The 15,044-nt window shown below is 41.7% G+C and overlaps 1 protein-coding gene across 11 annotated transcripts in view; it reads right to left on the bottom strand.

Moving 5' to 3' along the window:
- FNBP1 (formin binding protein 1) overlaps positions 1 to 15,044 on the bottom strand; it is a 144,641-nt gene that overhangs the window by 53,051 nt on the left and 76,546 nt on the right. For all 11 annotated transcript variants that reach the window (XR_008665287.1, XM_055332076.1, XM_055332007.1 and 8 more), the window contains exons 5-6: positions 7,899 to 7,961; positions 7,373 to 7,477 (exon numbers count right to left, since the gene is read on the bottom strand). Coding sequence is in view for 10 of the 11 variants with exons in the window: in XM_055332076.1 (XP_055188051.1) it covers positions 7,373 to 7,477; positions 7,899 to 7,961 (168 nt within the window). In the remaining variant the exon portion in view is untranslated. The remainder of the gene's footprint in view (positions 1 to 7,372; positions 7,478 to 7,898; positions 7,962 to 15,044) is intronic.

The following is a 15,044-nucleotide window of genomic DNA, read 5'->3' as shown; positions in this document are numbered from 1 at the left end:
CTGTTCTGTGTGCCTCACATATTTTTCTGCTGTGATTTATACTTTTTTATAGGACTGAAATATAGGGCCATGACACTGGTATAACACACAAGCCTTGCTAACCATATGCAATTTTTCACGGTATGTTTATGTTAACTGGGAAGATATTTCTTGCTGTGTGAAAATGATGGATAACTGCCAAAAACTACCTCTTGGATCAGAATTCTCATTTTGACAAAAGTAGTCTCATTAGAAATGAATGCTCCCAAGGACCTATATCTCTGGAGGTCCTAATACTTGGAAGGACACACATCTCAAAAACAAGAGTTATGATGCTCGATACAGATGGCTAGTTTTAGTAGGATTGTTGTTTGGTTGGTATTTTGCTTACAAAATTCTCTAACTGTTGAGTGATCTGTTTCTAGGCCTATTTTCCCTAGAAGCAATGTTTGTTATTTTTAGAAGTGTTCTTGCAGAATGGAAGGTTTGCAGCAATGCATGTATGGGATTATAGCAGAAATGTATGTATCACAAAATACACAAGGAAATAAGTCACCATGAGCAAGTCAGCAGAAACAACAAATTGAAGAATCAAGCTCACAAAGATTATAGATACTGAAATCAATCAAATAGGGAATATAAAATCAGTATGTTAATACGTTTCAAGAAGTAAAATATGACATAAAAGTGTGACAAAGTCACCAGAAAATAACAAAAAGACTACACAGATTTTAAAGGGAGCCTAAAGGCACTTCTAGAAGTGAAAATGTAACAACTGAAATGAGAGAACTAAGGGATGCATTAAACCACAGATTAGACACAGCTTAATAAAGAATTATTGAAATGAAAATTATATCTGAAGGAATTAGATGGAGCACAGCAGGGAGAGACAAAGATGAGAAATATAAATGCAGGTTAATATAATAGGCAGAAAGGATACAGAGTAGAAGTTTTAACTTGCACCTTATAATCAGAGTTCCAGAAGAAATAGCAGAATGGGAGATAGACATGCTTTGGAAAAACTCTAACCAAGAGCCAATAAACTCACTGAATCAAAAGCAACATAAAAAAGAAATTCACAGTTAGATACATTATAGTGAAATTCAGTGAAGAACAAAGACCCAAAAAATATCTTTGTAGTTACCAAGAAAAGATATTATCTTCAAAGTATTAACAGTCACACTGACTTCTTGCCCACTGTGACTTCTCAACACAAATGAGAGCCAGAAGATGGTGGAATTAAGTTCCTCCTCCAGGTACAACACAATTGCCCTGAGATTGTATACATGGAGAAATCATCTTTCAAGAATGAGAGTGATGACCATTCCAATCAAACAAAAACAGATTTTACTGCAATAAATCTCTGCTAAAGGCAGTTCTAAAGGATGCCCTTTGGGAAGAAGGAATAAGATCCCAGATACAAAAAGAAATGGTAAACACAGAAAGTAGAAGGCATACTTACAGGACTGTATGAAATTACAAAAGCCTAACTTGTATAACTGAACCCCAAATACTCACAAATAAATTACAGTAGTCAAAGGGAGCTGGTTTAGTTAAAGTCTTGGTTGGGAAAACATTAGTAAAGATCCTAAAAGACTACATAGTTTGAGCTGAATATGTACATTAAAATGTCTAGGAAGCACAGAAAGGGAATACATAATCTCCAAAGTGGTATAGGTAAAAATATGGAATGAAGAAAGTAAACAAAACAAAAATTTCAAAATGCAAGAAGGCAAGAAACAAAGAGTATCAGAGCAAGAGGTAAGAGAACACAGGGAAAATGAGACAAAGAGAAAAGAAAATGAGATGGTCAGTATACATGAATCCAGCCAGATTCTCCAGGGAAAGACAAAGACCATCAGACTGAATTAAAAAGAAATCTAGCCATGTGCCATTTATGAGGGTGCCATCTAAATATGAGGACAAAGAAACAAAACATGTAGAGTAAAAGTATTGGGAAGATTCTCCAGGCAAACACTAGCCCAAAGAACTGATATAAAACAGGCAAAACAGACTTCAAGGCTGAAAGCATAACTGCAGAAAGAAGTTCACTACACATGATTGAAAAGTCAAAACACACTAAAGATATTACAGTTATAAAATTAATTAATTAACTAATTTATTTATTTATTAAAGGCTTTCTTTTTTTTATTTAATTTTTTTAAAAAGTAATCTTTACACCCAACGTGGAGCTCACACTCACGTCCCCGAGATCAAGATCCAGCTAGGCAGCCCTCAAATTTATTTTTTAATAAAATAACTTTACAATAGACCTAAGTGTAAGTGTAAAGACTAATGCAGTGAATACTCTCATCAGTCCTGTTCTTTTGTGTTCCCATTCTACAGACAGGAAAAGCAAGGCATACAGAAGTCACACATCTGTCTCAAAAAATGATATAACAAATGGCAAAAAAAAAAAAAATCTTCATGGGATGCCTGGGTGGCTCAGTGGTTGAACGTCTGCCTTCGGCTCAGGTCATAATCCTGGAATCCCGGGATTTAGTTCCACATGAGATTCCCTAGGAGAGCCTGCTTCTTCTCTCCCTATGTCTCTGCCTCACTTTCTGTGTCTCTCATGAATAAATAAATAAAATCTTTAAAAAAAATCTTCATGACGGGAAGATTTGCATAAATCCTCAGCATATTGGATCTAATGAAAATACGTAAAGATGGATAATACACATTCTTTTCAATTATTTACAGAATCCTGGTAAAAGCTGACCATGTACTGGGCCATAGAACAAGTCTCAACAAACACCAAAGACTCAAACTCAGACTTCCTAGAATGATGATGCAATTAAATTACAGAAATCAATAATGAAAAGACAAATTTAAATATGTCATACAATTGGAAAGTTTTACTTTTTTTTTTAACAAAAGATTTATTTATTCATTTGAGAGACTGAGAGAAGGGCAGAGGGAGAGGGAGGAGCAGACCCCCACTGAGCTGGGAGCCTGATACAAGATTTGATCTCAGGACCCCAAATCATGACCTGACCCCAAGGCAGATGCTTAACCAACTGAGTCACCCAGGTACCCACAGTTGGAAATTCTTTTTTTTTTTTCACAGTTGGAAATTCTTAAATAGGCTTCCAAAAAAATCACAGGAGAGATTCAACAGTAAAGGAAATGAAAAGTATCTCAAAATAAACAATAGTAGCACTCCATATCAAAATTTGTGGGTTGCAGATAAAATTGTATGTGAATGAGAAATGTGCTACTTTCTTTTCTTTTCTTTTTAAAGTAGACTCCCAACACAAGGCTTGAACTCATGACCCTGAGATAAAGACTTGAGTTGAGATCAAGCATTGGGCATTTAACCAACAGAGCCACTCAGGCGCCCTGAGAAATGTGTTAAACATTCACACTACAAAAGATGAAAACCTGAAATGAGGTAGGCAAAGAAAGAAATTTCTGAAAGGGCAAGAGGATACATCCAAAGAAAAGGAAGAAGAAGAAGAAAAAGAAACTAAATGAAATAGAAAATAAAGGGATCCCTGGGTGGCACAGCGGTTTGGCGCCTGCCTTTGGCCCAGGGCGTGATCCTGGAGACCCAGGATCGAATCCCACGTCGGGCTCCCGGTGCATGGAGCCTGCTTCTCCCTCTGCCTGTGTCTCTGCCTCTGTCTCTCTCTGTGTGACTATCATAAAATAAAATAAAAAAAATTAAAAAAATTAAAAAAAAATAAATAGAAAATAAAAATAGATAAGGGAAGCTCCACAACGATAAGTTTGGGGTTCTCGAAAAACGTGAATGAAAATGATTTCAGAAAAGAGAAAATCGTATAAATAAGCAATATTAGGAGTCAGTAAAGAGGGGGACACAACAACAGAGGTAGCAAACACTAAGGTGAGAGAATATTATAGGCAACCTGAAGGCAATAAATTTGAAAACTTAGAATAAATGGGTCTATATCTAGAAAAATACAACCTGCCATATGGACCAAAGAGGAAGCAGACAACAATGAAGGAATTGACTCAGTAGTCAGAGACTTTCCCGCAGTGAAGTATTATGAAACATTCAAGAAACAATTTCAACTTACATGCATTATTTCAGAGGATAGGGGGGAAAAAGCATTATTTTGAAACTAATAAGTAAAACAAACTAGGGCGGAAAAGAAAGAGAAACATTATAGATCAGTTTCAATGAGAAAAGATTCAAAACTCTAAAGTAAAATATTCACAAAACAGATTCAGATTATGCATTTAAAAAAACCATCACCACCTAGTTGGATTTGTCACAGGATTGCTAATTTGGTTCTATATAAGAAAACCAACTGTGTAATCTATAGCATTAATGGATTAAAGAAAACAGAAAAAGTATTTGATAGTGTTCAATATCAAGTCAAGTTGAAAGAAAAACTTCATGACAAAAAAGGAAAAGAAAGGAATCCCTTAGTTTGATAAAGGCTTTATTAAAATCATGCTCAATGGAGAAACATTTGAAGTATTCTCTTCATAATCAAGAAACAGGATAAGGAGGGCCATTACAACTGCTTCGGCCAGCACAGTGGCGGTTATGACCAACAGAGCCAGGTAAGAAAAACAAAGAAAAACCATAAGGATTTAAAAATAAGAAATAGGGGCAGGGGATCCCTGGGTGGCTCAGCGGTTTGGCGCCTGCCTTTGGCCGGGGGCATGATCCTGGAGGCCCAGGATCGAGTCCCGCGTCGGGCTCCCGGCATGGAGCCTGCTTCTCCCTCCTGTGTCTCTGCCTCTCTCTCTCTGTGTCTATCATGAATAAGTAATTAATAAATCTTTAAAAAAAAAAGAAAGAAAGAAATAGGGGCAGCCCGGGTGGCTCAGCAGTTTAGCGCCGCCTTCAGCCCAGGGCATGATCCTGGAGACCCGGGATCGAGTCCCACGTCGGGCTCTCTCCATGGAGCCTGCTTCTCCCTCTGCTTGTGTCTCTGCCTCTCTCTGTCTTTGTGTCTCTCATGAATGAATAAATAAAATCTTTAAAAAAAGAAAAATAAAGATGAGAAATAAAACTGTCATTATTTGCTGGTGCTAGGACTGTCCCTACAAAAAAAAAAAAAACCCACAAAAAAACCAAAGTGGAGATAAAAAGAGTTTAGCAAGGCATCTGCTTCCAACATTAATGTATAAAAGTCACATGCTCTATACTCCATGTGAATTAAGTAAAAAAACATAATAGTGAATGAAAAAAAATCAAGTCCGAAGAAAATAAATGAAAGTATGATTTTGTTTACATAATGGAAGAAATTATAAATATGCTCTTTGGAAATACATATGCCTATGGTAAAGTTGGGACAAACAGCATGGAGGCGATTAACACCAAATTAAAGATAAAATACACCTGTAGGGTGGGGATCAGGAACAGGAAGTTAGGGACAGACTTCAAAGGCATCAATAAGATTTTCTTTCTTAAGCTGGCTTCTAGATTAAAAGTGTTCTTTTGGTTCTTATTCTTTACACTGTACTTATACTTTTTTTTTTTTTTTAAGAAAAGTCTCTGAAAGGTAAAATAACTTTTATTAACAATAGTTGGATGTTTTAATATTTTTCCCCCTTTAGCTGTTTGCAGTTTCAGGTATTTCTTTCTTTTTTTTTTTTTTAAGATTTTATTTAGTTATTCATGAGAGACACACACAGAGAGAGAGGCAGAGACACAGGCAGAGGGAGAAGCAGGCTCCATGCAGGGAGCCCAACGTGGGACTCGATCCCAGGTCTCCAGGATCACACCCTGGGCTGAAGGCGGCGCTAAACCGCTGAGCCACCGGGTTACCCTCAGGTATTTCTATAATAAGCATGGATAGGTTTTATGTTAAGAAAAGGCCATGAAAGTAATTTCTTTTTTTTTTAATAAGTATTTTTTTTAATTTTTATTTATTTATGATAGTCACAGAGAGAGAGAGAGGCAGAGACATAGGCAGAGGGAGAAGCAGGCTCCATACACCAGGAGCCCGACGTGGGATTCGATCCCGGGTCTCCAGGATCGCGCCCTGGGCCAAAGGCAGGCGCTAAATCGCTGCGCCACCCAGGGATCCCTTTCTTTTTTTTTTTTTTTTAAGATTTTATGTATTTATTCATGAGAGACATAGAGAGGCAGAGACACAGGCAGAGGGAGAAGTAGGTTCCCTGTGGGGAGCCCAATGTGGGACTTGGTCCCAGGACCCTGAGATCATGACCTGAGCTAAAGGCAATTGCTCAACCACCGAGCCACCCAGGTGCTCCTAAAAAATAATTTCAAAAAAAAATCTTTAAATGAATACAAATCACTGTGATCTTACCTTTAGGATAATAAAATATTTGATAAAGGATGCATACCTTTGCTAGGTATGTTATACATATACTGACATACCTCATTTAGCCCCGAACAATTTTTTGATAAACTCTGGATCAACGTATTTTATGAGTCACATTTTAAATCCTTTGGGGACTGGGCGATTTCATAGGAATTTATAACAAATTGATGGTAATTTATGGTAACTTTATCAGCACATTAATATATCTTTTGGTAAAGTATCCCCACTCAAGCTCAAATAGAGACACCAAGGATGTGTATTTTAATATATTAGATAATTCTCAAAGAAGGTGTGCTAATATAAATGTAGGCTTTAAGCAAGGAATTGGCAGACTTGGACAAATAACTAAACAATCTATACTGTTTTTCAACTAAACTCATCTCTCATGAATCTGGCAAAAGTGAAAGAAATCTATGAAAACTGTTGGGCTTCTCCCCACGTAAAGCATGACGCTGCAAGATGCCAAAACAGCCCCGGGGAAGCCATGGGATGAATACAGTCTTTTAACAGCCTAATGTTGTTTACACTGTATTGATGACTTTTAGAAAAAGAAAATTCAGCTTCTAGGGAAAAACACATATGAAACCACAAGAAGGTACAGTACTCACTTTATCATATTCCTAACTGCAACGCAAGTCCATTTGGAGAAAAGCCCCTGATGGGACACAACCTGCCAACAACCTGAGTGTATCAACTGCAAGTCAGGCTGGCCTGCGAGTCCCTTTATCTCCCTAGCGGAAGCATTATAAGCAAGCCGAGCTCTTCCAGATGGTGTTGAGCTGGTCTGCTCTGGCTATTAAAGGGGTTGACTTTTTTCTTTGAAAAGCCATTAAGGGAAAGCCACAGCCTCCGGAAGCCCCCCCCCACCCCACCCCAGCCACTCCTGGGCTAAGCCTCTGTGTTATCATCCTGGGTCTATGCAGGTCAACAAACTACCCCAATCATTAACACTGGAGACTCCCCAGAAGTCAGCTTCTGGTGACACAAAATGTTAACAGCTGATCCTAGGTTCAGTGGGCTTTTGCGGTGACATCAGAAAGGAGAGCCAGGGGACAGGCAGTCTGGAGGAGGCGCGACAGGCACGCAGAAAGGAAGTGAAAGAGGAGCTCTCACTTTCACCTCACCTTTTCAACATCTGCTTTGGTTACATTGATGTCAGCGTCCATCTTCTCAAAGTACTGCTGTGCCCTGTCCGCCTCTTTGCAGTCACGTTCAAATCGTCTTTTACTCTGAAAGTAGAGGCAAGTGGTGGCAGGAGAGCAGTTGTTAATGAAACCTCAAGATTCCTATGAGAAGGTATAATTTTATCTAAATCCCCCAAAGAGCTTTCTCCTCTGAGCTGATTTGTTACATGTCCTATTTTCAAAGAGTTATTCTACAATCTGCATTTATTTCCACCCAAACTGTCTAACCTTTGTTCTTTCCACATGGTTTATTAGAAAATCACTCTGCTTGAGCTCTTTGGGCTCAACATTTTAGCCTCGATGATGGTGTCTAGAAACAAGTTTGATTCAAATTGGAAAAATCTCTAAAGGCATCTCTTTGGCCTTATTTTTTTACGCAGTTTTTGTTTTACACTGGCTGATCAATTCAAGCCCACATTCAAAATAGAAAGTTTACAGACATTTCTTGAGTTGTTTGTTCACTTACTGATTCAAGTTGCTTCCAGCAGATCTCTATGTGCTGTTGTGCTTTCCGCCCATCATGAAAGTACTGGAAGCAGAAGACACAGTAATTAGCACCCCCTTTTTCTCATATTCACACGTGAGAAGAAAATTCATCCACTTAAATTATATTTAATTTTTTTTAAAGTAGGCTCTACACCCAGCGTGGGGCTTGAACTCATGCTTCTGAGATCAAGAGTCACGTGCTGTACCGACTGAGCCACTTAGGTGCCCCTTTATCACATTTAAATACTGAATCTCTAGCACATGCACCCCAAAGAAACATAAGAGTTAAAAAATAAAGAGGAAGTGAAAATGCAAATGGTCACGGAGTTCCCTTTAAGACTTCAGATATGATAATATTGAATTCTAAGACTTACAGACACCACTTGTAAAAATGACAGGAATGTTTGTTAAGACAGCAATCACTTAGATCTTTATTTTTAATTGCTTTGAGAAGGAATTCATATACCACACGATTCACCCATTTAAACTCTACAATTCCATGCTCTTTGGTTTAGTCACAGAATGATGCAATGATGACCACAATTTGAGAACATTTTTATCCTCCCAAAAAGAGAGCCTGTATCTCTTAGCTGTGGTCCCCACCTGCATCCTCAGCCCTAGGCAACCACCGCTCCACTTTCTGTTTCTATAAATTTGCCTGTTCTGGATTATTTCCTATGAATGGAATCACACAATATGAGGCCTTTTGAGACTGGCATAATGTTTCCATTAGTACATAATGTCCATTTAGCAGAAATGTCTTCAAGGTTCATCCATGTTGTCACGTGTATCAGTACTTTATCTCTTTTTACTGCCAAGTGGCACTCCTTTGTATGGATATATACACATTTTATCCATTCACAGCCCATGAACATTAGGGCTTTCCCAGTTTGGGGCTATTATAAATAATGCTGATGCAAATATTTTTGTAAAACTTTTGTGTGGATGGATGTTTCCATTACTTAGACCTTTTTAGATTTAAAAATAAATTCACTCCTCCTGCTCTGTGATCTGAGGCAGGTAAGTGCCTTGTGTTGACTAAGTAAGGATCCTAGAGTGCTAGACCAGGGTGAGCCTCAAGAATATTAGAAAAGGGGGTCAGAGGAGAAAGAACCAGACTGTATAGAGTCTTGTAGACTTTTCATCTGAATGAGCTGGGAGCCATGGTTCACTCTGAGTATAGACGGGCCATGTTATGAAGGAAGGTTCTAGGTAGGAGGCTTTCTCCAACCCTAGAGGCAGGAGACTTGGACCACAGGGTAGCAGTGCAGGTGGTGAGCAGGGGTCAGAATCTAGGTGTCCTTTGTTCAGGAAAACCCCAGGATCAGATGTGGGCAGACACTGAGCTCTGAGGTTGCTAGTCAGAGCTTTAGGAGAGAGGCAGGCCTGAGGGAATTGGACACAGCTTTAGATGTGTTAGGCTGACATTCTAAGAGACCCCCAAGTGGAGGCCTAACAGGTAGCTGGATGGCCAAGGGCGAGCTCAGACAGTGGTCAACGCTAACACACGATCAGTGTGGGCGTCATCAGCAGCAGGTGGGTGGTTAGAGCCACAGCCTCGATGAGATCACCAAAAGAACGACCAGTTGAGAACACGTGGAAATATTAAGAAAACGGTGTTCTTTCCATCCAGTGGCCTACAATCCCCAGTGTTTCTTTTTTTTTTCTTCTTTTTTTTTTAATTTATGATAGTCACACAGAGAGAGAGAGAGAGAGGCCGAGACACAGGCAGAGGGAGAAGCAGGCTCCATGCATCGGGAGCCCGATGTGGGATTCGATCCCGGGTCTCCAGGATCGCGCCCTGGGCCAAAGGCAGGCGCCAAACCGCTGCGCCACCCAGGGATCCCCCCCAGTGTTTCTTAAATCCTGCCATATCCTATATCTGTGACATTACCAACTTTCTCAATGTGGCAGGGATTTCCCAAATCCATTCTCTGCCCTGTTCCGTGTCCCCAGAGGCAGGCCTGCATGGATCACACACAAGCTCCCTTGCCCTCCAGTCCTGTCAGATTTGCCACAGAGGCTTGGGCACATCAGAGGGCATGAATTATTTATATATCTATATCTGTATCTATATCTATATCTGCAGCTTCCTCTTGCTAAGATGCTCTAGGTTGGCTGGGTCCTCAACTCAAGGCCACAGCTCCAGCCAAGAACTCCCACCTGCCTCTGAAGTGCCTGCAATGCTCCCTTTCCCCCGTAAGACCCAGGGGCCATGGCAGCTCCCCACCCTGACTAGTTCCAGGGTTCTGCACCCTACTGCTTCTCCTAAACCCCCTCCACAGCAAGGTGAATGCTCCTTTTACTAGACAACCTCTCTTCGATGACGGGGCTTGAATGTGCTGTCTGTGTTCAGAGGGACAAGGTAGGCCTCCGTGGTGGGATGTGCCATGGCCAGGAGGCAGGTGGAAAACATGACCCATGGAACAGGTCTCCTCAGCACAGCCTCAGACCTCTCTGTCCCCACAAGCCAGAACCCAGGCTGAGTCACCAAGGAGCGCTGGGGACTGGGGAGGACAGGAAGGAGGAGACCAAATCAGATTTTGTCTTTTTAAGAACAGTGCTCTTGTATAAGGGATTGTTTTCTTGTCTCTCTTTTGAGACCACTTTTCACTGTTTTAAGCTCCTTTTTACGGCAAGTTTTATCCATCCAGCATTTTTTTTTTCTTTTTCTTGGTCTCTATGAATCCAAGAGAAACCCCTGGGGGCTTCATTCCTCAAGTTTCGTAACAGACACTGGGATGAAACCAAACAGAGATTGAGTCTAAGGTTAGAAAGAAACAAGCGAAACAGGATGAAGGCCACGGATGTAAGAAGTAGAGCTCAGGGCAGAGCTCGGAAAATCTTGAACTTTGGAGGAAATACAAAACGCAGGCGAGTTTTCTGAAAGCCACACAGATCACTTGAACACTGGATGGAGGGCAGGACTGAGGGAGGCCCTGGCGGCGGTGCGGGGAGACAGACAGGAAGGCAGAGAAACACGCTGAGCGGTGCCCTCTCAGGGAGGTCCCAGGGGCTCTGGGAGTCCCGCCTGGTCAGAACCAGGATGTTCTTGAATTGTCAAGGGGACGATCCCTTATTTTGCAAGCAGGATCAGTGTGTTCTGCGATTTGTGGAAAAGATCTCCCCATTCTCCCCCCAATTTTATTTTGAGATTTAGACAGACCCAAAGCAAGGGGGAAAAAAAACCCCTTAGGGCCAAATCAGAGCTACACTCTAGGTTCATGCTATTGAAATGAATGTTTTCACAAAATGTGAGACTGGTCCTGGACCTAGAGAGGAAACGCACACACAAGAACATGCAGATAGTGAGTGACACGCACTGCCAGGAAAGGTTGACTCGGCTTTATCATCAAAGAAATCTTCTCTGAAGACAATAGAGATTTCCCCTCCCTTACTAAAAGGTCACATTCTGGGAGCATGAGGGCTGATTTTAATTGAAAACCCACATCGTAAATTATCTTGCTATTCTTGCACTTAATATTAAAAATAAATATGAATTTATTTTTCAAGCATAGGTGTGTAGCTTGACTTGACTGACGAGCTTTCTCCCACAAAGGACTGCACAGTTCTCTCTTTTTTTTTTTTAAGATTTTATTCATTCATTCACAGAGAGAGGGGGGGGGCAGGCTCCACACAGGGAGCCCGATGTGGGACTCGATCCCCAGTCTCCAGGATCACACCCCGGGCTGCAGGCGGAGCCAAACCACTGCGCCACTGGGGCTGCCCTGCACAGTTCTATCCAACTAAAATAATCGTCTGAGAACTACACTTGAGATCCTAATGTCTCCTGTGATGTAAGGAAAAATCAAGGTGTCAGTCACTTTCCTTCATATATCTCTCTCATAGTATGTGTTCCTCTAAAGTTCATTTGGCTACAACACACCCAAAAATACGTGGTGCTGCCCAATTCCTTAGGAAATCAGAAGGTGGAACCGAAGCCCTCCTGACCATCCTGGGCATCCAGCGACCTAGGCAGCAGTCATCTGTGTCCTCCTTCAATCGGAAAAGCTAGTTAACAGTTACAAAGATAAACAAACAAACCAGCTTGCCAGATGTGTTTGTTACTTATTAACAAACAATGGCAAAGCATTTCTTCGCTGGACAGTGAGCAAGTGTGTCTCCAAAAAGCGTGCCTCCGAGCTCTAAATAAAGAGGAATTGTTCTCTAGAAAAAGATAATAAGTCTTTTGGTGCCACAAAGTGAAGTCATCACGGCGCTTTTCTCCTATCAGCAGAGACGGGAAATGCCATCTCTAGAGACCCACAGAAATGCTCCTGACTTTCTCTTGCAAGCAAGATGTTTCATTTCTCTTCAGATGTAATAACAGACTTGTAAAATGCCTGATGGTATCTCAGCTGACAGCTAAACCTACTTTCCTTTCAACTTTTTGGTTGAACCTCAAAACTATACAGGTAAAACCTATACAAATAATAAAAGCATCCTTCCAATTTTTTGTTAGGATTCTCCCAGCGACCAGGGGCAGCTGAGATAAGAATCACAGGGAACCTAAAATAAGCAAGCACTAACTTAAAGAAAAACTACAATGACAAAGCTTCCAAGAAGGTTTTACTGCACTGCAAGAGATTATACTTAGGCTGTGAAGATGGTTATTATTCACACTCCACAATTAGGTACAACAGCTGCTTGCTTTTACTCTATATATAATTGACCATTAATTTTTAAAACTCCATAAAAAAGCAAAATATGGCATTGATGTGAGAACAGCCACTTCCAAAAACAAAGTGGAAAAAAAAAGAGAATAAACACTCAATTGAGGACAGTCAACCATCTGGAATTTTAAATAAGACTCAGATTCCACAGATGAAAACAAAGGAACACAAGACTTGAAAAGGGCAAAGAAAAAAGGAGCTTGCAGAAAATATGTCTGTGACAAATATTATAATTTCCTCAAAATCCACAGTGTGGTGGGTCTGAACACTAGCAGCTTCTAAGCCTGACTCTGGATTAATTAATGCAACTCTGCATCTCTGTGGCAGAGGCATGGATGGGGACCCTGGAGGAAACTCAAACATTGTCAGCCCTGCTTCAGGGAGGACTTCACTCCCTCACTCCAATCCCAAACCATAAACCTTGAAGTGTGATGGCAGTCAAATTCTGATTTACCCAGTATGGTCAAATGATTAAATCAATATGATTTATTCAGGAAGGTCCATTTTCTCTAATCCATTTATAACACAAATACCTTTTCAGTGAACTTATTTCAAGTTCCTAACATGCCTACTTCCCAGTGTCATGCTTAGTTAACCACTCATCCCCCACCGACCATCTGGGCACCGGGCAGGGGACCCCTTGCACGGTCCAGCAGCCAGTGCCAACTTGCCTTTACTCTGTCTCCTGGTGTGCCTTCTCCCCACTGCTCCTGTCATTCTCATGCTGGCTTTTGCTACCCAGACCGCTCCACACTTCACAATTTACCTGGAATCCAGGAGGCGTTTGTCCCTTCTTCAGAATAATCCCTTCTTTCATATTCCTTAAAATTCTCATTGTTTTGAAGAATCTTAATGAACTCTTTTTTTTTTTTTAAGTAAGCTGGATGCCCAATGCTGGGGGGCAGGGGAAGGAGCTTGAACTCATAACCCAGAGATCAACAGTCACATGCTCTATGGACTGAGCTAGCCAGGCATCTCCTGAATGACTCTTAGGATGAAAGAATCTTAAAATGATCAATATCAAACAGTGAATGAATCATGTCCTTCACTTGACCCCTTCTGCTACTTCCAAACCCAGACAAGGAGAATCACCATCAGTAAGTTTCAGACACAGTGCCAGGTTGACCAAGGGTGAGACTTTAGGGGTGGTAATCCTTCCCCTCCCCCACACAGGCTGAAAGCTCTTACAACCGAATTCAGTCATTCATTCTACGCATATTAACTGCGTGTCCCCACGTGCAGGTTGCTGCTCATGCCAGGTGGTGTCCTTTTAAAACCTATTGGACAGAGTGGTAAGAGAAAGAGGGCAAGGGGATGGGGGTGGGAGGGTGGGGTGATGAGGGTTGGGTGCAGCGGCATTTTAGATAGATCTGGACAATGTAGGCATGAACTTGAAAGGTCGGGGGAAGGAAACATCCTTTTGAGCAGCTGGAACAGCAGCGGAGATGTCCTGAAGCAGGAAAGGGCTTGGTGTGTTCATACAGCGGCTAATGTGTGATCAGGCGGAGATGAGAGAGAAGGTAGAAGCAGGCAAGGGCTGGACCACAGACGGCTTCCCAGGCCACGTGAGCGTGAGGGAAAGCTACCAAAAGGCTGAAGAAAGGAAGGGAGGAGGTGGTCTGATGTGCCTTATCACAGGGTTGCGTGGGCTGCCGCGTGGAGAATGTACTGAACGAACAGGGCAGGCACAGCAGAGGGACCAGGGAGGAAGCTGCTCCACTTGCTCATGGGACAGCTGGTGGCACAGGTGGTGATGGGGAGCTGCACCGTGGACCATGGGGTGAGCCTGGGAGCAGAGGGATGAATTAGGAGGTCGGGGACAGTCCTCCAGGGGAGATGATGAGGACCAGACGAGGGGTGAGAAGCGTTTGGATTCAGAACATTTACTGAAGGTAGAACCGACAGGATGATATCATATAGAAGATGGGATGTGAAGGAAAAAGAAGCCCTGAGTGCCCTATGGTTTTGGCCAGAGCAACTAGGTTAAAAAGGACTGCCATTTACTGATCAGAGGAAATGCAGATTGGAGTGGGGTGTGATAAAGGAGTTTGGGGGACCCAAAGTTTCTTTTTGGGTAGGATAAAGAGGCCACTGCATCTCACAGCTCTAAGGCATCATTCCAACTACTGCTGGGCTCCAGGGCCCCCGCTGACAATGGTGAGCTGGGGTGTCCTGGGATCGAGTCCTGCACTGGGCTCCCCGCAGGATGCCTGATTCTCCCTCTGCCTGTTTCCGCCTTTCTCTCTGTGTTTCTCATGAATAAATAAATAAGCTCTTAAAAAAAAAAAGGTTCTAAACATAGTAGGGTCAGTCCATGCTACAAAGCTTCTTTATGGGAAATTAAGCTCCTCCCTAAGTTCCTAAATAGGACCTACCCAATACCTAAGTTGGAGTTGACTGTTCTTTTAGCATCAATTTTTAAACATCCCTGAAACTTCAGGGGAAAAATATAA

This window comes from Nyctereutes procyonoides, unplaced genomic scaffold (genome assembly GCF_905146905.1).
Source record: "Nyctereutes procyonoides isolate TBG_1078 unplaced genomic scaffold, NYPRO_anot_genome, whole genome shotgun sequence".
Lineage (NCBI taxonomy): Eukaryota > Metazoa > Chordata > Mammalia > Carnivora > Canidae > Nyctereutes > Nyctereutes procyonoides.
The sequence above is the reverse complement of the archived record's forward strand: the minus strand, read 5'-3'. Positions and strand labels throughout refer to the sequence as shown.